We start from the raw sequence: 25,012 nt of genomic DNA on the forward strand, positions 1-25,012 counted from the left end.
AATGTAAATGATCAAATCTGTGTATTTATGAAAAGAGTTAATATATGGAAATGATAAATTAATAAAATCTATAACAATTGGCAATATATCTTTTTTTAAATTTTCATTTGATTTTATATTTTCATATAATTGTTCAAATAATTTTTCACTAATACTAAGATATATATCATTTATATTAGAATAAATATTTGTTATTGGATTTATTAAAATAGGTATTGATGAAAAGTATACTTTTAAAAAGGATAAAGAAAAAATGTCATTTAATTTCACATTATTTTTATTAATTATTTCATTTTTATCATTTTTAATAAAACATTTGTCATCAATTATTTGATTAATTTGATTCAACGAGTACTCTATTAAATTTGCGTAACGATAAGGATACATATTTTTAAAAGTATGTAATAATAATTGAATATTTTTTTCATTTAATTTGTTATTTTTTAACATATTTTCCAAGTATATTAAAATATATTTTCTAAATAAATCATTTTTAAATTGATTTAGTATATTCAATTTGCTAATAAGATAAAACAATTTAATTGTTTCATCTATTTTTATCATATCATTATCATTTTCTTTATGTGAAGATATAAATTTGATTACAACTTTTTTAACAATTGAATTAAAAGAATTAAATTCATTATCAATATTTTTTATTATACTAAAGCCATTTATCATTTTAAGTATATGCTTATTTTTTAAATAATTTATATTTATATAAATATTTTTTAAAATTATTTTAATGATATCATGATTGATGTAATTTAATTTCTTATAGTAGTATAATATATTTGAACAATCAGTGGAACTTATTTTTGTATATTCATAATTTAAATTGTTATCTTCATTGATATTATTCATGATATTTTTAATTTCATTTAAATTATAATCCTTTTTATGATCCATATTTATAATAGGATAACTATCATTTTTTAATGTATTTAAATATAAATAATTATTTTCTATTATTTTTTCTATATTTTTATATATTTCATCTATGCGATTAATATTATTTAAACTTTTATCATTTAAAAAATTATTTATATTATTCATTTTTCTCATAATTTCATTACTGTTACAGGTTGATTTTTTTTTCAAAAGAACACTTTGTGATATTATTAAAAAACTCAAATAGTTTAAAGTATTTTCAAAAATTACATAATTATTTTTAGTGATAAAATAAGAACAAAAACTTAAAGCTTTTAAAAATAATACTATATCTTTAATGCAAAAATATAATGAAAAAATTAATGAATTTTGTAATAAATTCATAAACACAAAAATATTGTTATATTTAACTTTCCCCAATAGCAACATTTTATATAATACATAATTACTATATTCATAATTATTACAAAATTGAAAATAGTTTTCATAATTACTTAAGATGAAATTTGTTTTACTTAAATAGTCTGAATTAATAAAATTTTTGTCTATTAATATTTCTACTGACTTAACTAATAGAAGTGATTCTTTTATAGGTATAGATATATAATGAACATTATGATTTTTTCCATTTACATCCTTTTCAATTTCATTTTCTTTTTGTTTTTCATTTTCTTTATACATTTTATTCATTATACATAAAAATATTTTTTCATTTAAAGAATTTATAATATTATTACTTTTGTTAATTCGTGAAAAATCATAAAGGAGGTATATTAATGTTGAAATGGAAGATATTTCATCTATATTTCTTTTATCTAAAGAACTTTCTAATTTATTCATACAAAAATTAATGTGATAGAATTTTTTAAAATAATATAATATTTTTATTAATTCAGCTAAATCATCAGTAGAAAAATTATCATAATTTTTGTTTTTTAATTCATCAAATATAAATGAAAAATGAGAAACAGAAAATAAATTATTATATTTAATATTTCTACTTTTTATAATATTCAATATATTTAAATAATCAATATTTTTAAAATTATCTAAATTTCTTTTGTTTTTTAATATATTTAAAACATCATAATAGCAATTATCATCAATTAAATTAAAGAATTCTAAATCTTCTAATATATTACATAGTTGCTGAATACTTGCATAAGATATTTTTAAATAGAAATTATTTTTCAAATTCTCATTTATTTCTTCAATCAATTTTGCATTATTATATTTTGTTGTTTCATTTGTTTCTTTTTCTTCTTCTTGCTTGTTAATATTTAATACTTTTTTTTTATTTAATTCATTATTTATATTATAATTGTTACATATAATCCCTTTTTTTTTTATTAATTTTTTATTACACCTTAAAATGCAAGATATACCATGAATTTGAAGAGAAGAAATGAAATTATATATTTTTTTCAAAAATAAGTTTAATAATATATCATTTCTTTTTTCTAAATGTGAAAATCGATCTAAAATATTTACGTAAAAATGAAATAAAATACATATATCAACACTATTACTTTGCGCTATTATTTTCTTTATATTTTTAAAAAATAAAAGAATAAAATCATTGTGATAATAATTTAATTTAAGCATACTATTTAAAATTAAACTTACACTTCTAATAGGAATATTATCAAAAATTTTTAAACTTTTATTGATTAATTTAACATAAACAGATTTTATATTGTTATTAATTTTATTTTTACTAATTACATTTATTAATTGAGATATTTCTATAGAATTTTCTGCAATGGATAAGGAATAAATTAAATTATTTTCATATAGATTATATTTTTTTTCTCTCAAATTATCATTTAGTTGTTCACATAAATTTGTTATTTTTTTATTTTCTTCATTTTTCTTATATCCATTTCCTAACAGTTCTTTTTTTTTACAACTTAAACCATTTTTCTTATTTATTTTATTTACATTATCAATGTTTATTATCTTCTTTTTAGTTGAATTCAGAAATATGTAAGAAAAATGATTGCATAACTTATTACGTATAATTATATTTATACTATCTACAAATATATTATATTTTTTTTTAAACATTATAAAAATAAAACAAAGTTAAATTATTTAATTTTACATTATCATCTACTATTTATTTATAAATATATTCATTGTAAGAAAAGAAGATACTAAAATTATTATAAAATATTTTTTACGAAAACAAAAAAATATTTTTTAATAGAGTTATATAAAAATTCTAAAAAAAATATAAATATAAAATTATTTCCTTTTTAATATGATAAAAAAAAAAAAAAAAAAAAAAAAAATTAAGTGTTAAATTATAAAAATATAAAAAAAAAAAAAAAACGTTACAATTTATTTTTAATATACTCTGTTTTACTTATTTTGTTTTTATTTAGTAAAATAATGTTGTAATCCTTTAATTATTTAAAAACATAATTTAAATAAATTAATAAAAAAAAAAAAAAAAAAAAAGAGGAAATATATTGTATTATAATTATTATAAAATTATATAATATAAAAATTTTTAAAATATAAATAAATAGTAACAAATTTTAAAATAAAATAAAAAGAAAAAAGGAAAAAAAGTGAATTTTATGTAGAATCAATTTATTTACTCTTTTTCTTATTTATTTTAATTATATTTTTTATTTCTAATAATATTATTGACACAAGCTTTGTGTTGTAAAAAAATTATTTATCACAAAAAAAAAAAAAACTTAATATATACATTGAAAAATATAGTTTATGTTGAAATTATATAAAACAAACTTGCAAAAAATAGAAATAAAAATGTGCCTATATTAAGTAGACAAAAAAAAATTCTATATTATCTTTAAATTATAAAAAGAAGATAAAACATAATTATAATTTATCTTCATGAAAGATTATTATAGAGTATCTCACTAATTCTCTTTATCATCTGAAGGTATAATTCCTGCTTTCTTCCATTCTTGATATCTTTAAAAAAAAAAAAAAAAAAAAAAAATTTTACATTCAAAATAACAATAGGCAAAAAGAAAATATTATGATATACTTTTTTCTTTTTTATGTAAAATTTCTTTTTATAATTTTATTAAATTTTATCATAACTTACGTTGTAACTCCTAATTCTCTTAATAATTTCTTCTCTAATGATTCTTTTTCTTCTTCTTCCCTTTTCATTTCTCTTTTAACATTCTTAATATATCCTAATGGTGTTTGTAATCCATCTCCTGTAACCATTAATATTAGCATACTTATTGATGTAAATGCTAATATTTTTATTTGAGCACTCTAATATAAAATAAAATAAATTTTAATATAAATTTTTTTTTTTTTTTAACACTACTTATTATGAGTTTATGTTTATATATATTATTTTCCTTTTTTTAATATATTTTAAATTACTGAAAAATTTCCATTTTTAACAAATAGAAGGTTCTTTAATTTATCCATATTTTCAAGTGATACAAAATTGATTTTTACTTTTTAAAAATATTTAAATAATATACTTCATTAGATACAAATTTTATCAAGGATTAAAAAAAATATATTTTTTTTAGATTTAAGAAATACACAAAAAAAAAAAAAAAATTTACATATATATTCCAAAATGCCTATAAATATTTAAACAACTAATTTTTTTGAGAATTATTCAATTTATTATTTTATTTTATTTTTTTTTTTTTTGTTGGTTTTTTACAATACTTTCTTTTCATTTAAACTTTGAACATGTGATAAAATTACTTTTCAATTTTTATATATATATATATATGATATTTTTAAAAGTCATTACATGTGTTATTAGGAGAAAAGTATAAATGATACTACATTTAATATGAATATTTGAAAAACTAAAAAGATAATAAATAAAAGGAATATTTATAATTATGAAAAAAAAAAAAAAAAAATTATCTGAAATTTTTTTTTTTATATTCAGAAAAGTTTCTTATACAAATTCTTAAGGCATATGTCAAATTATATTTTGATCGTAAAAAAAAAATTTTTTTATCTTATTTTTTTGTTTTAAGAAAAAATTAATTGCAATAAAATTATATGTATACTTTTTTTTGTTTAAACATATATACTTATTTGTGTTAACATTTTACATTATTATTTTATATGTATCTTTTTATAAAATTTTTTAAAAAAAAGAAATAAAATGAAGAAGTAAAAAATGTTTTCTTTTTTTTCTACAAGCAAAATTAATAATTTTTGTATTTTTAATAATATAAATAATTTATTTTACAAAAATATTCAACTGAGAAATCATAAAATAATAAAACCAAGAAATATTATTAAAATATGGAAAATTCAGAAGGGAGATGAAGTAAAAATAATATCAGGAAAAGAAAAAGGAAAAATAGGTGAAGTTTTAAGTTGTGATAAATTTAGGAATATGATAAAAGTGAAAGGATGCAATTTAAGAAAGATTTTTATTGATAATAAATTTGTTTATATTGAAAAAAAGATACATTATTCCAATGTTCAATTAATAGATAACTTCTTAAAAACAAATACAAAAGTAGCAATTAGATATACAGATGACAACCAAATTATTAGGATTTCTAAAAAATCAGGAATTATAATACCATGGCCAAAAGAAAAAAATAAAGAAAATGAAAATGAAGAAGTAGAAGAAAATCCCTTAGATACTTCACCACAGGAAGCTTTAAAAAAAACATATGATTATAAAACAGATGTAAAATTTATGAATATATTAAGACAAACGGTGAACAAATATAATAGAGAATTGTCTTAACATATATATAAATATATATCTTTTCTTTTTTTTTTTTTTTTTTTTTTTTTTTTTTTTATAAATATCCACAAAAAACATTTTCTGAATTCATATTGCTGCTAATAGTTTTACGTATTATTTCAATAAAAAGAAAAAATTTTCAGTACTTATCATTTTTTAAAAATTTATATATATTTAAAAAAAAAATTTATTATAATTTGTTAACTTTTTTTATAAACTCTTTTTTCTTTTTTCTTTTTTCTTTTTTTTTTCGTTTTTATATAATGATGTTTTAATTATACTGTTTATTTAATTAATTTACTATTTAAGACTCTATATTAAAAAGATTTATTATAAAAACATAAAAAATTTAAATTTTTTAGAGGTAAAAAATAGTACATTTAAATTAATATAAAAATAAAAGCAAAAGTGGTAATTAAAAAATAAAAATAAAATAAGAAAAATGAAATGATAAAAATTATTTTTGTAAATTAATGATTTGCCTTTCTCATCCTTAAATTATATTCCTAATTTTTAACATCCGTAAATATATCATTTTATAATAAATTTATATTTAATAAAAATTATTTTTTATTTTCCTAATTTTATAAAAATTTTTATTAAAGTCTTAAAAAAAAAAAAAATAAAATTTATTTATTATTTAATAGTTTTTTAAAAATACATAAAATTAAAAAGAATATGAATTAATGATGGTTCTACATTTTAATCAATTTTTTTTTTTTTTAATAAAGAATTTATATATATTGTCTCAAATTTAAGTTCATATTCATATGAATCGTAGTTTTTAATTTTCCTTAAAATTTAAATATGAAATTTAAAAAAAAATTTTCTCTTACTTTTTGCGTTTTTATATTATATTTAGTAAATTAAAGTTTTAAATATATATTTATTTACAAATATTCTAATAGCATAATTTTATGTATAAACATAGTATTATCTTGTCATATATGCGAATATATATCTGTTCATATATTCTACATTAGAAAAATAGTAATTCATTATCTTTTAAATTAATAAAATGAAGATAGAACCATCTTTTGTCTTTATATATTTAATTATTTTTTTATTTTATTGAAATATTTACTCTTTTAAAATATATATATGCTTAATTTTTTTTATTATTATTGAATGAATATTATTTTTCTTTACATGATCATTGTTTTAATTTTTTATTAGCATTATATTTTTGAGTTATATTAATTTTTATAAAATAATTATAATTTATTATAAATATTTTATTATATAACAGATATATATTTAAAATAAATCTTGCACATAATTTATAAATAAATATGTACATAAGAAAAAACAAAAAAAAAAAAAAAATTGCATTTATCATCAAAAAAAAAAAAATATATATATATATATATATGTAATACATGATATAAATATTTTAAAAAAATCCTATCTTATATTTTTCTCGTAAGCTATTTTTTTTTTTTTTTTTTTTTTTTTTTTTTAATTTTCCTAAAATATTTAATATCATAATTGTTAAGATTATAAAATATATGAATTTTAAAATTATATTGTTAAATATTTTTTTTTCATAATTTTAAAGAAAAAATGATATATATATTTTTTTTTATTACAATTTAATTACATTAATTGGTTTTATAAATATATATATATATATCTATTTATTAATATGTAAAACTATACATAATATATATTACATATAATTTTAAAATCTTAATTGTTAACATATTTAAATTTGCATAATTTTCTTCGTTTCATTTTAATTTAAATTTTAAATTTAATTCCATTGTTTAACTTTTTTTTTTTTTTTTTTTTTTTTTTTTTTTACTTTTTTTTTTTTTAAATAAAATAAATTTAAAGAAAAAAAGAGAAAAAAACTGTCATATATTAAAAAATTTGTAAAAATAAATTTCAATCAAGATATAAATAGTAATTTTAATAAAGGAATGTATATAAATATATTTATACATTATATATATATAAATGTTGTAAAATTAAATATATTTAAGAAATAATTTTTTGTACTTTTAATATTTTATATATGAAAAAATTTTATTAAGTTATTTTTATTTTCATTAGAATATATATATTTTTTTTTTTAACTTGTATTATAAAAATTACATATTTATTTAGGTTTAATCTGAAAAGTTTTTATTCTTTTTTTTTTCTTTTAATTTTTAGCTCATTCTCATTATTATTTTGCTATAAAATAAGAAAAAAAAAAAGAATATCCATATACATATATACATTTGTATATATATATATATATATATATATATATATATATATATATATAAATTATTAATTTCTGTAAAATTGAAGTGTACAATATCGTTCGTCTTTAAAAATTTACTTATTTAAAAAATTATTTTTTTTTTTAAAAAAAGAAAAGGGAATGTTCTAAAGGATTACACAAGAAAAATATTTTAATTATTATATATGTACTGAATGTTATTTATATAAATTTCACGAGTTCAGGAAAGAAACATTAGGAAATAATATATTCTTTTATAAATAATATTTTAAACAAATTTAGAATATTTCCATTATATTACTACTAACTTAGTTATTCGTCTATTTTTATTTTATTTTATTTTTTCTTTGCCTTTCTTCTTTTAATTTTTTTTTTTTTTATTTTTATATTATTTATTCTTTTTCTTTTACTCTCTATCTTTCTCTTTTTATTTATCTCTTTCATTTTATTTTTTTTTTTTTTTTTTATGGTACAATTTTTCTTTTAAAAAATAAATGTATTTATAAAAATATATATACTAAATAAGTAAGGTTAAAATGATTAGGCAAAAACGATCATATGCACGTATCGATAATGAAGATAATAGTAGTAGTAATAGCGATGATGATAATTTAATTAAAAGACAACGTAAAAGTAATAGCAGTAATAGATCTTATGTAAGTATAGATGATAATAGAAAAAAAAGTTCTTATTCTACAGCTGAAATGCGAATACCATATTGTCTTTTATTACCCAATAGAGCCATTGGATTTGTTATTGGAAAATCAGGTAATAACGTTCGTGAAATAGAAAAGGCATGTGGTGCAATAATAAAATGCCAAAAAGAATTTGATGTTTCTGTTTATCCCCCTCCGTCTGAAAAAATTTTAACGATATTTGGTAAAAAGGAAAATAAAAAAAAAGCATTAGAATTAGTTTTAGAAAAATCAAAAAATGTTATGGATTTTCAAGAAGAAGACGGAAAGGAATCAATAGTTATAATAGTACCAACTAGATCTATTCCAATAATTATAGGGCAAAAAGGTTCTAAAATATCATCTTTATGTGAACGATCTTCTTGTGAAATTAATGTTCATAAAGATGACGTTCCAGGCATAAAAGATAAAGCAATTTTTATAAAATCAAAAAAAATTAATAAAATTATTGATTGTATAGGTATTATATATGATTTATTAGAAGATATTGTTGAAAATGGAATTTTATGTTTATCTGAATTTCCTGGTGTTTCTAAAAATAATAACAATAATAATAATAATAATAATATTCTTACTACTACACCCAGCAGCAATAATAATAATAATAATAATAATATTAGAAATATAAATAATAATATAAGTTCTTCTATAAATAGCTCTAATAATAGTTCGAAATATTCATCAATGAAAAAAAATGAAAATTCGAACGAAGAAACGTTTAATTATGATATAGATAATTGTAGCGTTCCTAAAGAAAAAAATTTACTTCTACATAAATATGGTAAAGAAATTAGTTCATGTGTTATTCGTTTTGTTTTAGATGTAGAAACCACTGCTTGGATTATTGGGAAATCTGGTTGTCACATAAAAGAAATTAGAACTATAACTGGAGCAGGTGCAGTTATTGTAGATGCACCTGATAATATTGAAAATGTTAAAAGTTGTGATCGAATTTTAACTTTATCAGGTTCAGCTGAAAGTAAATTTAATGCATTAAAATTAATTGTTAGACAAATGGAAGAAAGAGAAAAGAATATTAATAATCCAATGCGTATGCTTGTTCCAGGTAAAGCTGCTAGCTTTTTAATAGGTAGAAAAGGATCAATTATTAAATATATAACTGAACAATCAGGTTCTCAAATTCAAGTAGCTAAAAATAAAGATAGTGAAAATGAAAAATTAGTTTTGATTAGTGGTTCTCCAGAATCAAAAATATTAGCATCTATTTTAGTTTTGCAAAAATTAGAAGAATATGAAAATCCTGCTATAGCTAGAGAAGGTCTTTTAATTCCTTTAAATGATATCTACTTTAATTCTAATACTAAATATTCTAATACTAAAAAAAATAATATTACTAGCAATAATAATAAAATGTATAACAAAAATTCTATTAATAATAATGATCGTTTTTATTCTTCTAATTCTCTCTTAAATAATAATCATAATAATTATAGTAATAATAGTAATGATAATAATTCTATTAGTTATCATTACGATAATTTACCAAATAAAAATAATAATAATAATAATAATAGTAATTCTTTAAAAAATGCTGATATGAAAGATAAAATTGAGCAAATGTTTTTACAACAAATATATAAATCCTTTCCTGTTTCTTCTTTACCTAAAATATTATCTGTTAAACAACCATATACTATCGAATTAAATATGCCTGATGTATATTTGGAAACTTTTGATTCACAAAATAAAAATGGCAAATCATTAATTGAAGAAATCATTGAAAAATCAGGTTGTAATATATCTATATGCACTGATTCTAATGATTCTTCATCTTATACTTTCAATCTTTCCATAACAGGTTCCCCATTATCAAATTCTTTGGCAATTCTTATGATTCAAGCAAAAATTTTTCAGTTTGATTGGTTTTAAAATAATGTTATTTTTCATTGTTGTACATTTATATTTTTTTTTTTTAAAAATATTTTAATTTTTTTTAATATTAATAATTTTTAATTCATGTTATATATCCATTTATTTTTTTCATTATTATAATTTATATATATATATATATATACATATATATATATATATATATGGTTCATTTACACACTAATTCTTTTACTTTTTATAATTCGATTTTTATATATACTTTTTATATCCTTAGATTATTTTTATTTATTTATTTTTTTTTTTTTTCTTTTTTTTTTTTTTTTGATTTGTAATTATATTAACAAATTTGTATATATGTATATGTTTAATTATACACCTATTATATATCTATATATATATATAATAATGTAGTTTATATAAAATGTATCTTTATTCATTATGTAGTCTACTCGTTCAGTTATTTTTTATTAAGAGAAAATTGATATCATAAGTATCAAAAAATTATACATAATTCTACTGCTGTTCTTCAATGTAAAAAAATATATAAATTCAAAAAAAAAAAAATAAATATACTTCTTTTTATCAGTAAAAGATAGCTGTTATAAATTAACACCTTTTGTATCTAATAGTTTTTAGATTATTTAAAACGAAAAAGGTAAAATAAAAAGGTTTTTAAACATTAATGTTATTAAAATTTAATATTAACAGTTATACTAATTTTAAAAAAAAAAAAAAAAAAAAAATTATTTATATCATTTATATACAAATATATTATGTATTAAAAAAATAATTTATTATATTTTAAGGTCTTGTAAAAAATTATACATAATCAAATCTCTCAATTTGACATACCTCATTGTTTTAATGAAGAAAACGTGTAATTTTAAAATATTTAATAAAAAGGAATAAATTTATATTAATTTTTTTTTTTTTTTTTTTTATTTAGTAGTACTATAACTATTTACCACATATTAAAAGTTAGATAAATTTTTTTATTTTATATTAAATAATTTCTTTGTTTTTAAAAAATCTTGACTCTAAAAATAAAAAAAAAAAAATTGTTATATAAAATAAAAAAAAAACGTATTAACAAAAATAGATATTTTATAGTACATTTTCTTTTTTTAAAAGAAAAAAAAGTTACCTGAATCATATGCATTTTTTTCTTTGCTGGACTTCTATAATCTTTTACTATTGTAATGTTGCTTTAAAAAAAAAAAAAAAAAAAGGAATATATAATACAAATATAAATATTAAATATAGATAAATTTTAAAGTTATACAAATGGTGATATTTATGTTTCTATAAGATATACAAATTAATATTCATTATTATATTTACTAGTAATCTAAATTTGGTATCCCATGATTCTCATCAAAAATTTTTAATTTATCAATTCTATTTGTGTCTGATGAATACATATCAAACCAATGCCTTAAATAAGAAATAGCATAAGAATCTCCTTGAAACTTAATAAAATAAAAAAATAAAAATAATTACAATTCTTGTACTTACGATTGTTATATATATCTATATATATAAATAGATATAATTATTTTTTTTTTTTTTTTTTATTTTTACGTGTCCCATGGCAAATCGTTTTCTGCATTTTATCCATCCTACTATAAACATTCGTTTGGCAGTTCTATACAACTCTTCACAAAATATATTCCCGTTATCTTTTAAAATCAAAATTAAAATAAAATTAATTCATGCTTAAATTTAAATTAAAAATAAAAAAAAAAAAAAAAAATTAATTATAAAATGAACCTCCAAAATATCCATTGATTTCAAATCTAAATTTTGATTTTACTTCATGAAAATTTGTAATATCATAATTTTTTTTTATTTCTTCTCTCTTAATAGTAACTTGTTTATATTTACGAAAACCTGTAACCTATAAAAACAAAAAATGAAAAGTTTATATATCTATATATGTACTAAGATTCTTATTAATACCGATACAAATTAATATATAGTATTCAATGGAATATTTAATAACAGAATCGTGTATATGTATATTTGTATAAACCATTGTTTACACTTTTATCTTTCATTTAATGATAGATATATTTTATATATATATAAAGTTGTATTATTACTTGTCTATTTAATATATCAAATTGTTTTATAAATTGCGGATGACCTTTTCTCAGTTTTGGTTCCCACTTTTCACGTTTATCAAGTAATACATTTTGTCGAAATAAAAAATGCGGTTTTTTTTGAATTGATAAATTCAATCTACTTCTTATTTTTTTTGAAACTGGTGTAGGAATCATTTAAAAAAAAATAATCATATACATAAAAAAAATAAATTAAGTATGAATCACACTATTTTTATTATAAAAAATTTAAGTCATTTTTTTTTTTTTTAATTTTAAATCAATTTTACAAAACATAAACATAAAAAGAAAATAAATATATTTAATATTTAAAGAAAATTCATTTTTTTAAATAACACAGCATTTGTGTGATAATTGACTTATTTAATTTAATTTTTTTTTTTTTTTTTTTTTTTTTTTTTTAATATATATATATATATGTATATATATATATTTTATTTGAATTAATAATAAAATGAAAGTGAAAAAAAATATGAATAAGAAAAAATATTATCTTTTTTTATGCATTAATATAATATAAAACTACATTTTTATAGTTTATTTTTTTTTGTGTTAATTTATTTTTTTTTAGTAGCATTATACCAATATAGATTTAATGGAACATTGAAATGTATATTTCTTTTTTTTTATATTTTTTTTAAAGACATTTATTTTTTTGAAAAATAATTAAAAAAAATTACTCTTAATTAAATTTAAGAAATAATATGTTTATTATTTAATATGTAGAAAAATAATATCATTATAAATAATATATATTTTTACATAAATTTTTATCATTTGTCTTAATATTTAATTTTTTATATAGTATATAAAGATGAATGATTCAATTAGTAGTCCAATTAAGGCTACATGTAGAGATATGGCCTTAAAAAGTAGTTTGCATTCATTTACATTTAGTTTAAAAGATTTTGATATAGCTGGGTTTTTAGTAATATAAAACAAAAATCATGAAGAAATACAAACATAATGAAAATTACAAATAAAAATCTTATTTGTATTTCATAATTCTTTGAAACTATTTTCTTTTTTTTTATATTTTACTAATATTTACCTTTTTATGAAATATTATTAATTTTTAATATTTATATATTTTATTTAGGGGGATGGTGCTCATGGTAGTGTTTTTTTAGCGTGTGAGAGAAGAACAAATTTTATTTGTGTATTAAAATGTATATCAAAATCTCATTTAGTCAAGTAAACTATTAATAGATAAATATCATACATAAAAAAAAAAAAAAAAAAAGTCTATATATACATAATACAATATGACATTTTTTTTTTTTTTATTATTATTTTCAAGGAGTACACAAGAAGCATTATTAAGAAAAGAAATAGAATTACAAGCTCATTTGAAACACCCACACATAGCATGGTAAAAACAAATTTATAGAAAAATGATAAGCATATATGTAATTATTTTTATTTATTTTTTTATTTTATTTTTTTTTTTTTAGTATGTATACGTGGTTTCACACAAGTAGTCACGTTTTTTTTGTCATGGAATACTGTTCCAACGGAGATTTATTTACTTATTTAAATGAACATGGTCCATTTTCAGAAAAAAAAGTTGCAGAAATGTTGTTTGAAATAATATGGGCAATAAGAACTTGTCACGATAAAAGAATTGCTCACTTAGATTTAAAACCAGAAAATGTTTTAGTAAATCATGAAGAAAAATGTAAGCTAGCTGATTTTGGATTATCTGCACACATTGGATCGAAACATAAAAAAAAAGGAATTTCTCATTACAGAGGTACTCATGATTATTGGTCTCCTGAACAGTGTGCAAGACACCAAAAAAAAAAACAGAATTTTGGAGAATTTGATCAGAAAACTGATATATGGACCTTAGGAATTTTAGCATTTGAATTAAAATTTGGTAGACCTCCTTTTGGATCAACAAATGAAGAAAGAGAAAGTATTATTATGAATAGAATACAAGATTATCATTGGAGTCAACTATTTTGTGAAAAAGTGAAGAAAGATTTAATAGATAAACTATCCCCTGAATTTAAGGATTTCTTAAATTTATGTTTAGATAAAAATCCTAAAAAAAGACCAACAGCTGAATCATTAATTCAACACCCATTTATTTTTATACATAACAAAAATAGGCCTTGTATAAAAGCTTATGCAACGCAACCAAGAGGTAGACAAGGACCCAAATTAAGTCATAAAGGATTTAATGAGCAAGAAGGGTCATTTTTAACACCTATTTGGTTTCACAACAAATGATAAAAAATTGAATAAATAAAAAATCATATAATTTTATTAATTTACAAAAAAAAAAAAAAAAAAAAATTATGAACAGTTCACATTATTTCAAGAGTATTCATATTTTCTTAACCTTTTTTTTTTTTTTTTTTTTAATTTTTTTTCTTTATATATTTTTTTTTAATATTTATTATAATTTTTTAATTTTTCAATTTTCCTCTTTTTTTTTTTTTTTTTTTGTATTCCTCTTAAATTTCATTATAAATGTATATATATACTTCTTTTAAAATCTAATATTGTATCATATGCTCACCCTCTTTTACTTAAAACATTTATATGTAGATATATATATATTTCATTTTTTAAAATATATAACCTTCATTTAAATAATAGAATATGCAAATTAGTTTATAATTTGTTTTATAGTATATATAAAAAAAAAAAAAAAAAAAAAAAAACATTTAAATAACTTATTTAGTAGTTTGGAAAAAAATAAATAAATAAAAATATATATATATTTATATATCAAATAATTTATTTATACCAAAAATAATTTAAGAAAAAAAGTATATTAAGATGAAAAATGAAGAAATATAATTTGTGTGTATAAAAATATAATATTTATTTAAAAAAAGAAATGTTCAATCTCCTTATTAAAAAACAAAATTAAATATTATAAAGCGGAGCACAGTCATATAATTTGCAATTAAATGTTAGATATTGAATTTTTAAACTCTTCATAAAGTATTTTATCATTGTTATTTAAATCTATAATGTTAAATATTTTTTTCAGTGTTTCTTCGTCAAACTCATTTTCAAATTCCTTTGCAGATTGGACAAAATTTTTAAATGATATATATCCTTTTTTATTTGCATCTAACATTTCAAATAAACTCTTTATCTTTTCTTTCGATTTAAATTCATTCATATCACAGTTTAAAGCGCTCAAAAAATCATCTAAACTTATAGTACCACCATATGAATGAAAAAAATCTAAGAGATCATCGCATATATCCTTGTTATGACTATTAATGAGAAATTTTTGTAAATTTTGAACAGATACATTATCATTTTTATTTTTTTTTAGTTTATTAAAAATATATTCTAGATTATTTATTTCATCTGAATTTAAAAACTTGTAATTACTCTCTTTTTTTTTTGTTTCATTTTCATTTGAATCCATTTTAAAAAATATTTAATAATAAAATAAAGTATGGACAAATGTAAATATTAGTATAAAATTAATAAATCAATTAAAAATCATACTTCATTAATTATGATTTACTTGCATAATTAGAGCATAAATATGCATCTTCAGAAATACCATATACATCTTCAAACTTCAATTCCTATATAATTAAAATACGATTTATATATTTTATATATAAATATTCATTAGTTCGTTAAATTTAAATTATAAAATATAATTCATATTACGCTATTAATTTTATTATTTTATTATTTATTTTATATATAAACTTATATATTATTTTTATTATTATTATTTTTTTTTTTTTTTTTTTTTTTATATATATACCTTAGATTCTAAATATTGATGTATATGAGGACGTATATTTTCATAAGTGTGTTGAAGTGAAAAATCAAGTAAACGATAAACTAGAAATTCTACTGAAAAAATTAAAGAGGGAGTTAAATTTTCTTTTTTATCTAATTTTTGAATGTAAGAAAGCAATTTTTCTAATATTTGAATATCGTCATGTTGATAAAATTTCAATGATAAAATAAGACATGTAGCTGCGTATAATTTTCTATTAAATTTATGAACATATCCTTTAATAACAAGTCTTTCAAAAAATACCCACGCACACGAAATAGTAGAAATATCAATTTCAGGAATAAAATTTATCAAATTAAAAAGATCAATTTTTAAATTCCTTAATTTTGATAATGTTAAGGATTTATGTATCCATGGATTAATTTCACTAAATAATTCATTTACTTTTTCTTTTAACTTTTTAGGCTTAACAAAAGGAATTATAGAAACATTATAACTCTGTAAATACATAACAGTGTGATGTTTTCCTTGTTTAAAACGAGGATTAAATAAGCAAAAAGCATCATAATCATATCTACTGGGCTTTAATAAATGCTCATAAGATATTCCTTTCTTTCCTTTTTTTCTTTTTTTAATCTCATTAATATTTTGATCTTTTTTTATATTTTCTTCTGTTTTTTTTGTGGTTATATTTAAATTATTATTATTTAAATTGTAAAATTTCTTTTTTTTTTTATCACTATGTATATTTCTTTCATCATCAACCTTCTTTGTTATAATGTCTTTATTTTTAATTTTTTTTTTTGTTTCTTTTAAAACATTAGCATCGTCTTTCTTAAGAGGAAGTATCCATTTATAAAGAAAATTTAAAATTTTATTTTCATTTTTTTTTTTAAGATTATATTCTTCTCCTTTATCATCAAAATTGGAATTTTTTTTTTTTAAAATAGATATAGAATTATTTACATTTGATGAATCATTACAAGTATTTTCATTATAAGGTTTGTAAGATAAACATAAACTATGTGTATTTTTATAGCATAACAAAATCCTTGATGAAAATTTTATATTTGTATAGTTATTGTTATTTTTTTTTTTCTCATTTTCTAATAAATCACTTTTAAATGTGACTTTATTACTTTCTACATTTATATAAAAATCAGCATATTCTCCATTTTTATTATTCGTACAATCATTTCTTTCATTTTTATTATCTGCGCTTGATTCACTACTGTAGTCAAAAAAATTATTTTTTGTTTCAATTGTATTTAAAAAATTATTAGCATCTTTAAAAAAATCTTCATATATAGAGAAATAATTAATCTTTTTCATTTATAAGATTTTTTCTTGTTAAAAAAAAAAAAAAAAAACTATCCTTATCCTTGCAACTTAATGTTTTTCTTTTTTAGCTATTGTAATAAAAAAAAAAAAAAAACAAAAAACGTGAAATCCCTAAAAATTCAATGTGCATAAGAAATAAAAATATTTTAAAATTTATTTCAAAAAAAAAAAAAATTAAATTATACACACACAATATTTAAATATTAAAAATATCTTTATGAATTCTTTTTAGAAAATCCAAAATTTATATAATAAAAAAATTGAAACAAAGGAATAAATTCTAAAAAATAGAGTTATAATCTAAGGAAACATATATATATATATATATATATATATATATATATATATATATATATATATATATATATATATATTTTTTTTTTGTTAAATAATGTATAATATGAAAAAATAATGAGAAAATAATAAAAAAAAATTACACAAATAAAAGATTTAACCATTCAGAACAAAAGTATTATAATAAACTTTTTTTCAATAATTTTTTACTTCTTTAATTGAATTTAGTTGGAAATCATTAAAAAAATAAAATGTTTTTAAAATAAAAAATATATATATATATATTGAAAAAAAGTTAATTTGTAGAAAAGAAAAAAAAAATTAAAAAAAAATAAAAAAAATTTAAATAATGTAAGCATAAAGGAAAATTTGTTAAAATCGTTAAGACATTAAAAAGAAAATTGATTTTTAATGTCATTTAATACATATTTTAAATCATTATTGTTAATTACTTTTTCTGAATATAATTTATGATTATGACTAAATTCTTTTTTTATTAGTTCTAATATATCATTATATTTCTCTTCGCATATATTTTTATTTGATGAAAAAGTTTCTAGATAATTATCATCAAAAAAGAGGGATATTATTCCATGAATTTTGAACGACTTAAATAAATTGAACTGATAAAAATAATCACTATTATTATATTTCTTTTTTACAATAGGTAACCCTGTTAATAATATGTTACTATCTGAATTTTTTATTTTATCAAATAAAGATTTAAAAATTTTCTTCAATAACTTTCTTTTGTCTATATTAAAATTAACATTTTTTCCATTCATTTTATGATTTTTAAAATACATTATTTTATTTTTTATTTTTTCTTTTATTATCTCTTCATACATTAAACTTGTTGTATTAATAGATTTAAAATTTTTTAAATTAAAACATACTAGAGATGATAAATAAAACTGTAAATATTCGTTTTGAGGAATAAATAGAATTATAATTTTGGGACAAAAAGGATTACTAATATTAAATGGAATGTTTTTATTTATAAAAATTCTAGTGAATTCAATATCCGAATATTTTTTTAATAAAATGTTTTTTATATCTTCAGCTTTTTTATTATATTTCCCTTTTTCATCTTCATTTTTTTTTCTTTCACATTTTTCCTCACTTTTTTTTTCTTCATTGTTTTCTCCTTCACTATTTTTTTCTGTATGCTCATTATTTACTTCATTATCTTCTGCATCAAATTCATTTTTATTTAAAACATTTGATTTTTTATTTACAATTTCTTCATTTACAATTTCTTCATTTACATATTTCTTATGATTGTTACTTTTATTTTCATTTTCAAAATGTTCTCCATTTACGTTGGAATTTCCTCTTTCCATATCCATTTGATTATTTTTAAAAGAAGGATTACATTCTTCTTGATTATAATGAAATATCATTTGATCATTTAAAATAGTACATCTTTTATTTTCAGTTATCATTTTTTCTTCTTTTGTAAAATAGATGAACTGAATAACTTTTGTGAATTCTGATAAATTAGAAAAATTTTCTGTGATATTATCATTCAAATATTCAAAATGAGGCATATTGTGTAAAATAATATTTGAAAATAGATATTTGCTTGAATTTTTTAAGATAAATTCTATATATTTTATATATATTTCATTTTGCATTTTCCACTTGTTTGTTTTTATATCTTGTATTAGTTTATTTAGAAAATTTTGAGATTTTCTTTCATTTATTGAGACAAATTCCTTCATAACATCTTCATAAAATATACAATGAAATAATTCTTTAGTTTTATTATTCACTATTTTTTTTAAAAATTTTTTTAAATTATACTTGTCTGGCATATAATAACAAATCAACTTTGGTTTAATTCTATCTTCAATTTTTTTTAAAATTTTTTTTTTCATTTCATCATGGAATTCTATTTCAGTATTTTCTTCTATATTTACTTTATCATTGCACATATTTGTATTATAATTGATAACCTTATCATTATTATTAATATTATGACTGTTATTTATTACAGCAACTTCACTTTTAGAACTGTTTTTTATTTCACATTTTTCTTTCTCACAACTAGTAAGTACATTGTCATTACCTAAACCTTTTAAATCTTTACTAAGTTTAAAATTATTTTCTTTTTTTTCATCTTCTTCAATTATTAACAAATTTCCTTTGTTATAAAGAAAGAAAAATATAGAAGAAAAAGGATATTCTTTAACTTTTGAAATTTCTAAATTTTTTAAAAAATAAGCATTCTCAATAACTAGTATACATAGTTTTATATCAAAAAAAAAATTTAATTTTTCATAATCTTCGTACTCTAAATCACTAGGGAAACTAGAAAAAACGAAATAGGTTGCATTGATTTTAGAACAAAAATTTTTCATTTTACTTATTATATCATTTGTTCTTTGTTTATTATTACATTTATCTTGGTTATCATTATTTTTATAATTATTTTCATAAAATACATCATCAATGAATTCTCCTATTTTATTTTCTTTATTGTTTTGCATATCAAGTTCGTCAATAAAATTTAAGTCACAAAAGACAACATTAGGAAACTGAAATTGAAGATATAATCCAATAAAATCTACATTTTTCATAGTTAAATTACAAATAATTATAATTTTCGTTTTTACTACCCTCAATATATCAAAAAAATAATCCACTGATTTATCAATTTGTTCATTTTTATTTTTTATATTAAATGTAAACAATTGTTTCTCTTTTATTTTTGGATTTTTAATAAAAAATTCATGTATTTTATTTTTGAGACTATCATTTTTTTTTTTCTTACAAACTATTTCAAATAGCTGTTTTTGTTTGTCTTTTATGTCGATTACATTTTTATCAATTTTGCATTTAAAATAAAAAAGTTTTACATTAGTATTAAATCTTTTTTCTAATATATTTATATGCTCCATACTAAAAAGAAAATTGCATATAATAAATTTTTTATAATCTTTACTTATTAACATATTAAATTTTTCAACAAAAAAAGAAAAGAATAAATCTGAATTTTCATTCATATTTCTATTATTTAAATATTTTTTTTTTTCTTCTTCTTTAATTAACTTCAGATGGTCTATATAATAATAATTGTAGCTAGATGAAAGAAAATTAATTATATTTTTTATATGATTTACATTTATTCCATAAAAAATTAAAAGCTCATTTTGAAAGTTTTTTATAAATTCTATAAAGTTATATCTATAAATCAGAAGCTTTCCTTTTTTTAAAAAATTTCTTATGTAATTATTATTCTTGTCATTTTTATTTAGAAAATTTAAAAAAGAATTATATTTTTCATTTACTACATTGCTATCTTCTTTTTTTCCACTTTTTCCTTCTTCTCTATAAATTATTAAACAAAATGAACAAGGTATTATATTTTCATCTGTTAAATATGTAGGATCTATAATTTTCATAAAATCAGTTAATATATAATTATTAAATATCTTATTTCTTTCTAAATTTTCTTTTAATATTCTTTTTATTAAATCTAATGTTAAATGCTTATATTTTTTTTTTGTATATTCTATTTTTTTTCCTAGTAGAGAATTTTTTTTTTCTTCTTTTTTACATAATTCATTAAAACTTAAATTAATGGAATTTAATTTTTCAAAATGTTTTATAATTTTAAATTTTATTTTTTCATTATCTTCTTTTGATACAAGATCTTCATACACATCAGGTATAATAATAACTTTTTTATATTTTTGTTGCAATTTAATATCGTCAGTTAATTTTAATGAATTATCAAAATTATTTATTTCACTAACATTTTTATTTTCTATTTCTTTTATATTTGGAGAGTTTTTTTCTTTTTTTTTTAATAAATTAAAAGTTTCGTCTTTCTTATTTATTTCGTTTTTTTTTTTAGTAATTTCTTTAATTTCTCGCTCTTTTTGTTCAAACCATTTACTTAACCATAGTATAACTGAATTTTCATCGGGTTTCAATTTACAAATTTTAGTAAAACATTCCATTAGCACATTAGTTAATTTTATATTTTCTTCTGGCTTGCAAAAATTAGTAACACTTTTGCAGAATATAAAATTTTTTATGTTATCAATTGTAATAATGTCATTATATTTTTCAAAATTAAAATAAATTTTTATTAACTCATTTATTTTTTTTTTATCCTTGATAAATATAATATCATCATCATTTTTACAAAATACACTTTTAATGCTATTTGGTCTTTTCATTTTTGATTCTTTAACATTATTTAGTCCAATTAAGTATTCTAAACAAGTAATACAGTTAGTTCTAGAGATAACAATAATTATAAATTCTTTATCATTTAAATCTTCTATGTTTTTTTTTTTTTCTACAGGTAAAATTTTTAAAATATTTTCACTCATTAAAATTATTTTCTCTTCTAATATACGAAATCCATAATAATTTAAATATTCTCTTAAACTAAATAAATATTCTGAATTTAATATTTTTTTTTTAATTATTAAAATTCCTTTTTCACATTTAAAGTCTTCATCATTAAAGAACAATTCTATTTCTTTATCTATGTTATTATCATTAGGGATATGCTTATTAAAAAAAAAAAAAAAAAAATTTACATATATATATATGTATATATGTAAATATACCATTTTTTTTTTTTTTTTCATACCACAGCATTTCTCATTTTACTTGTTCCATATTTTTTTTTTAAGCAATTTTCTGGTATGTCATCATAACTGCTAATAGATAAAGAAGGGCCGCATAAAATTTTGGATCGTTTTATACAATTTCTACCTTCAATTACTAAGCAGACTATAAATATATAAATATATATTTATTTATTTGTATATTATTTTGTCTTTTAGTATTTTTTTTTTTTTTTTTTTTTTTTTTTTTTTTTTTTTTTTTTTTTTTTTTTTTGCATTTTGAACCTATTCCTTTGGTAGAAGTCATAAAATTGATTAAGCTCTTATAGTAAGGCTAGTTACATGAAAAAAAAAAAAAAAAAATAAAAATAAATAAATAGATAAATAAGATAATGTTTTACTCTTATAATATTGATTCATTTAGTTTTAATAAAAAAACCTTCCTATATAAATCTTCATATAATTTATTTGCACGATCATAAGATAATATTCCTCTTCTTATAGCAACTATTAATAAATCAAAATTCAATATATCATTTATTATATTATTTAAATGATTTAGTTCTATAACATCAGGTTTTAATATTATTAAAGTTCTTTCTAAGTTATTATTTTCATGAGGCCGAAAAAAAAAATTTAGATCTCGGATAAAAAACCAGTAATTTTTGCTAAAATAAAAAGGAACATTTTTGCAATTTAAATTGCATTGGTATTCCAAGCTACAAGAAATTATATAAAAAATATATATAGAAATAAAAAAAAATATTAAAGTAAAATTTATATATTTATCAAAAATATTAACAAAATAATCTATTAAATTTTCTTTAAAATTTTATTCTTATATAAAAATAAATATTAACATGCAAAGTTCTTTTAAGTGTTGCTACTAATATTTGAATTTTCTCATTTCATCAAATAGAACAATATTTTCATGCATAAGAATACATATTTATATTTAACCATTCAAAATATTTTTCATCTTTTATTAAGATAGAATTTCTTTTAACTAAAGAACTCAATTTCGTATATGTATCTCCTTCTATGTGCTCTATTAAAGAAATAACTGATAATCCACTTTCTATATATTCATAAAATTCATTAATATTTTTATACTGTTCAGGTGTGCAATTAAAAATTTCCTTTATTTCATTCTTTAAAGACAATTAAAAAAAATATAAAAAATCAAAGTTAAATTTTCCCAAATAGTATTAAAATTATTTTAAGTTATACAATATATTTAATATTATTTTAAGTTTTTTTTAATTATTTTATGTATCTCTTTTTTAATAATCATAATTTTTCGTATATTTTTCTAAATTTTTTTCAAGTGTTTATATGTTTCATGTAATTTATTAATATTTTAATTTCCTCATATATATATATATATATATATTTTTCCTTATGTTTACTTTTACTAAATGCACTTTTTTTTTTCTTAAAATAATAAAATCCTTTTTCTCTAATTTTTCTAGAACTTCTTCGTCCTATGTTTACATACATATATTATCAGGTTATAGTACAAATGATAATTTATTATATATTTAAAATTTTTAGTATTTTTTTTTTTCAATAAAATATATTCATTGTATGATTTTTTTCTTATTTTTTACTTTAAAATTGTTGGTAACATCTGGAAATATAATAAATACACATCTTTCGTCCTTCATTTTAATTTAATTAAAATTGTCTTAATATTTAGATGTAAAAAAAAAATAATATGATTTTTATGCTTATATTTTTCTTGAATTAATTTAGTATAATATTTTTGATATATATATTTATAAGAAATAAATTCTAATAACATTTATCTTTTTTTTTCTTATTCTATGGTATTTATATTAAAAAAAAAAAAAAAAAAAAAAAAAAAAAAAAAAAAAAAAAAGAGAAAAAATTTAGACATTATTCTAGCTTTATTTATATACAAATAATTTTACAAAATTATTAAAGTTATATATTATATTTCATTTAGGAAATATATTGTAATTTTTTTTAGATGCAAATACTTTATTAAAATATATATTTTTTATTGAATTCTTATTTTAACTTCTTTAAAAAAACTATATACTTAAAAATTAAAAAAGACAATTTCTGTTTTCTCTATAATTTTTTTTTTTTTTTTAATAATTTTTACCTAAATACCATTATTTTTCATAGTGAATAAAATACATATATTTTTACTATTTAATAAAAAATAAATTATTTTTTTTTCTTTAATACTTTCAGAAGAAATTGTAAAATTATAAATATATACAAGTTATATTTCATTGTAATAAGCTCATTAAGTAAATTATATATTTTTGATTAAAACGAATTTTATATTTAATGAAAGCAAAAAGTTAACTATCTTCGTTATTTATATGTTAATGATAAATAATAGTATACCTCGACTGTTCTAATAACAAATATTCATTGTTTTTTCATGAATTAAATTTTAAATGAAATAATAGGATTTTTCAAAAATATATAATAAAATCATGAAATATAGTCAAACCTCCAATAGATGTGCTTTTATATTCTATATAGAAAATATAGAAAT

The 25,012-nt window shown here is 17.1% G+C and overlaps 9 protein-coding genes across 9 annotated transcripts in view; 3 read left to right on the top strand and 6 right to left on the bottom strand.

Moving 5' to 3' along the window:
• The window catches only part of PGAL8A_00133300 (RAP protein, putative), a gene marked incomplete at both ends in the record, with an annotated part of 3,801 nt that extends 843 nt beyond the window's left edge, over positions 1 to 2,958 (bottom strand). The window contains one exon of the mRNA XM_028674861.1: positions 1 to 2,958. This exon is cut by the window's left edge and continues 843 nt beyond it. Coding sequence (XP_028526450.1) covers positions 1 to 2,958 — 2,958 coding nt within the window.
• Positions 2,959 to 3,785: 827 nt separating this feature from the next.
• PGAL8A_00133400 (conserved Plasmodium protein, unknown function) lies at positions 3,786 to 4,317 on the bottom strand (the record flags this gene model as incomplete). The annotated part of the gene is made up of 3 exons (XM_028674862.1): positions 3,786 to 3,840; positions 3,977 to 4,155; positions 4,270 to 4,317. The coding sequence occupies 3 exons, from the start codon at positions 4,315 to 4,317 to the stop codon at positions 3,786 to 3,788; spliced, it is 282 nt and encodes a 93-aa protein (XP_028526451.1).
• A 721-nt stretch (positions 4,318 to 5,038) lies between these two features.
• On the top strand, positions 5,039 to 5,623 carry PGAL8A_00133500 (50S ribosomal protein L24, putative; the record flags this gene model as incomplete). Its single annotated transcript, XM_028674863.1, has 1 exon — positions 5,039 to 5,623. The coding sequence occupies one exon, from the start codon at positions 5,039 to 5,041 to the stop codon at positions 5,621 to 5,623; it is 585 nt and encodes a 194-aa protein (XP_028526452.1).
• Positions 5,624 to 8,389: 2,766 nt separating this feature from the next.
• On the top strand, positions 8,390 to 10,438 carry PGAL8A_00133600 (RNA-binding protein, putative; the record flags this gene model as incomplete). Its single annotated transcript, XM_028674864.1, has 1 exon — positions 8,390 to 10,438. The coding sequence occupies one exon, from the start codon at positions 8,390 to 8,392 to the stop codon at positions 10,436 to 10,438; it is 2,049 nt and encodes a 682-aa protein (XP_028526453.1).
• Positions 10,439 to 11,391: 953 nt separating this feature from the next.
• Positions 11,392 to 12,678, bottom strand: PGAL8A_00133700 (conserved Plasmodium protein, unknown function; the record flags this gene model as incomplete). The annotated part of the gene is made up of 6 exons (XM_028674865.1): positions 11,392 to 11,436; positions 11,544 to 11,604; positions 11,741 to 11,868; positions 11,981 to 12,078; positions 12,170 to 12,296; positions 12,502 to 12,678. The coding sequence occupies 6 exons, from the start codon at positions 12,676 to 12,678 to the stop codon at positions 11,392 to 11,394; spliced, it is 636 nt and encodes a 211-aa protein (XP_028526454.1).
• Positions 12,679 to 13,336: 658 nt separating this feature from the next.
• On the top strand, positions 13,337 to 14,757 carry PGAL8A_00133800 (serine/threonine protein kinase, putative; the record flags this gene model as incomplete). Its single annotated transcript, XM_028674866.1, has 4 exons — positions 13,337 to 13,450; positions 13,622 to 13,716; positions 13,823 to 13,894; positions 13,977 to 14,757. 4 exons carry the CDS (start codon positions 13,337 to 13,339, stop codon positions 14,755 to 14,757), a joined length of 1,062 nt encoding a protein of 353 aa, XP_028526455.1.
• Positions 14,758 to 15,442: 685 nt separating this feature from the next.
• Positions 15,443 to 15,919, bottom strand: PGAL8A_00133900 (calcium-binding protein, putative; the record flags this gene model as incomplete). The annotated part of the gene is made up of 1 exon (XM_028674868.1): positions 15,443 to 15,919. One exon carries the CDS (start codon positions 15,917 to 15,919, stop codon positions 15,443 to 15,445), a length of 477 nt encoding a protein of 158 aa, XP_028526456.1.
• Positions 15,920 to 16,010: 91 nt separating this feature from the next.
• On the bottom strand, positions 16,011 to 17,584 carry PGAL8A_00134000 (cyclin dependent kinase binding protein, putative; the record flags this gene model as incomplete). Its single annotated transcript, XM_028674869.1, has 2 exons — positions 16,011 to 16,085; positions 16,274 to 17,584. The coding sequence occupies 2 exons, from the start codon at positions 17,582 to 17,584 to the stop codon at positions 16,011 to 16,013; spliced, it is 1,386 nt and encodes a 461-aa protein (XP_028526457.1).
• Positions 17,585 to 18,276: 692 nt separating this feature from the next.
• Positions 18,277 to 24,143, bottom strand: PGAL8A_00134100 (nucleoside diphosphate kinase, putative; the record flags this gene model as incomplete). Its single annotated transcript, XM_028674870.1, has 7 exons — positions 18,277 to 22,416; positions 22,500 to 22,642; positions 22,762 to 22,810; positions 22,916 to 23,195; positions 23,437 to 23,627; positions 23,886 to 23,960; positions 24,087 to 24,143. 7 exons carry the CDS (start codon positions 24,141 to 24,143, stop codon positions 18,277 to 18,279), a joined length of 4,935 nt encoding a protein of 1,644 aa, XP_028526458.1.
• Positions 24,144 to 25,012: the final 869 nt, after the last annotated feature.

This window comes from Plasmodium gallinaceum (assembly GCF_900005855.1).
Source record: "Plasmodium gallinaceum strain 8A genome assembly, contig: PGAL8A_v1_65, whole genome shotgun sequence".
Taxonomy (NCBI): domain Eukaryota; phylum Apicomplexa; class Aconoidasida; order Haemosporida; family Plasmodiidae; genus Plasmodium; species Plasmodium gallinaceum.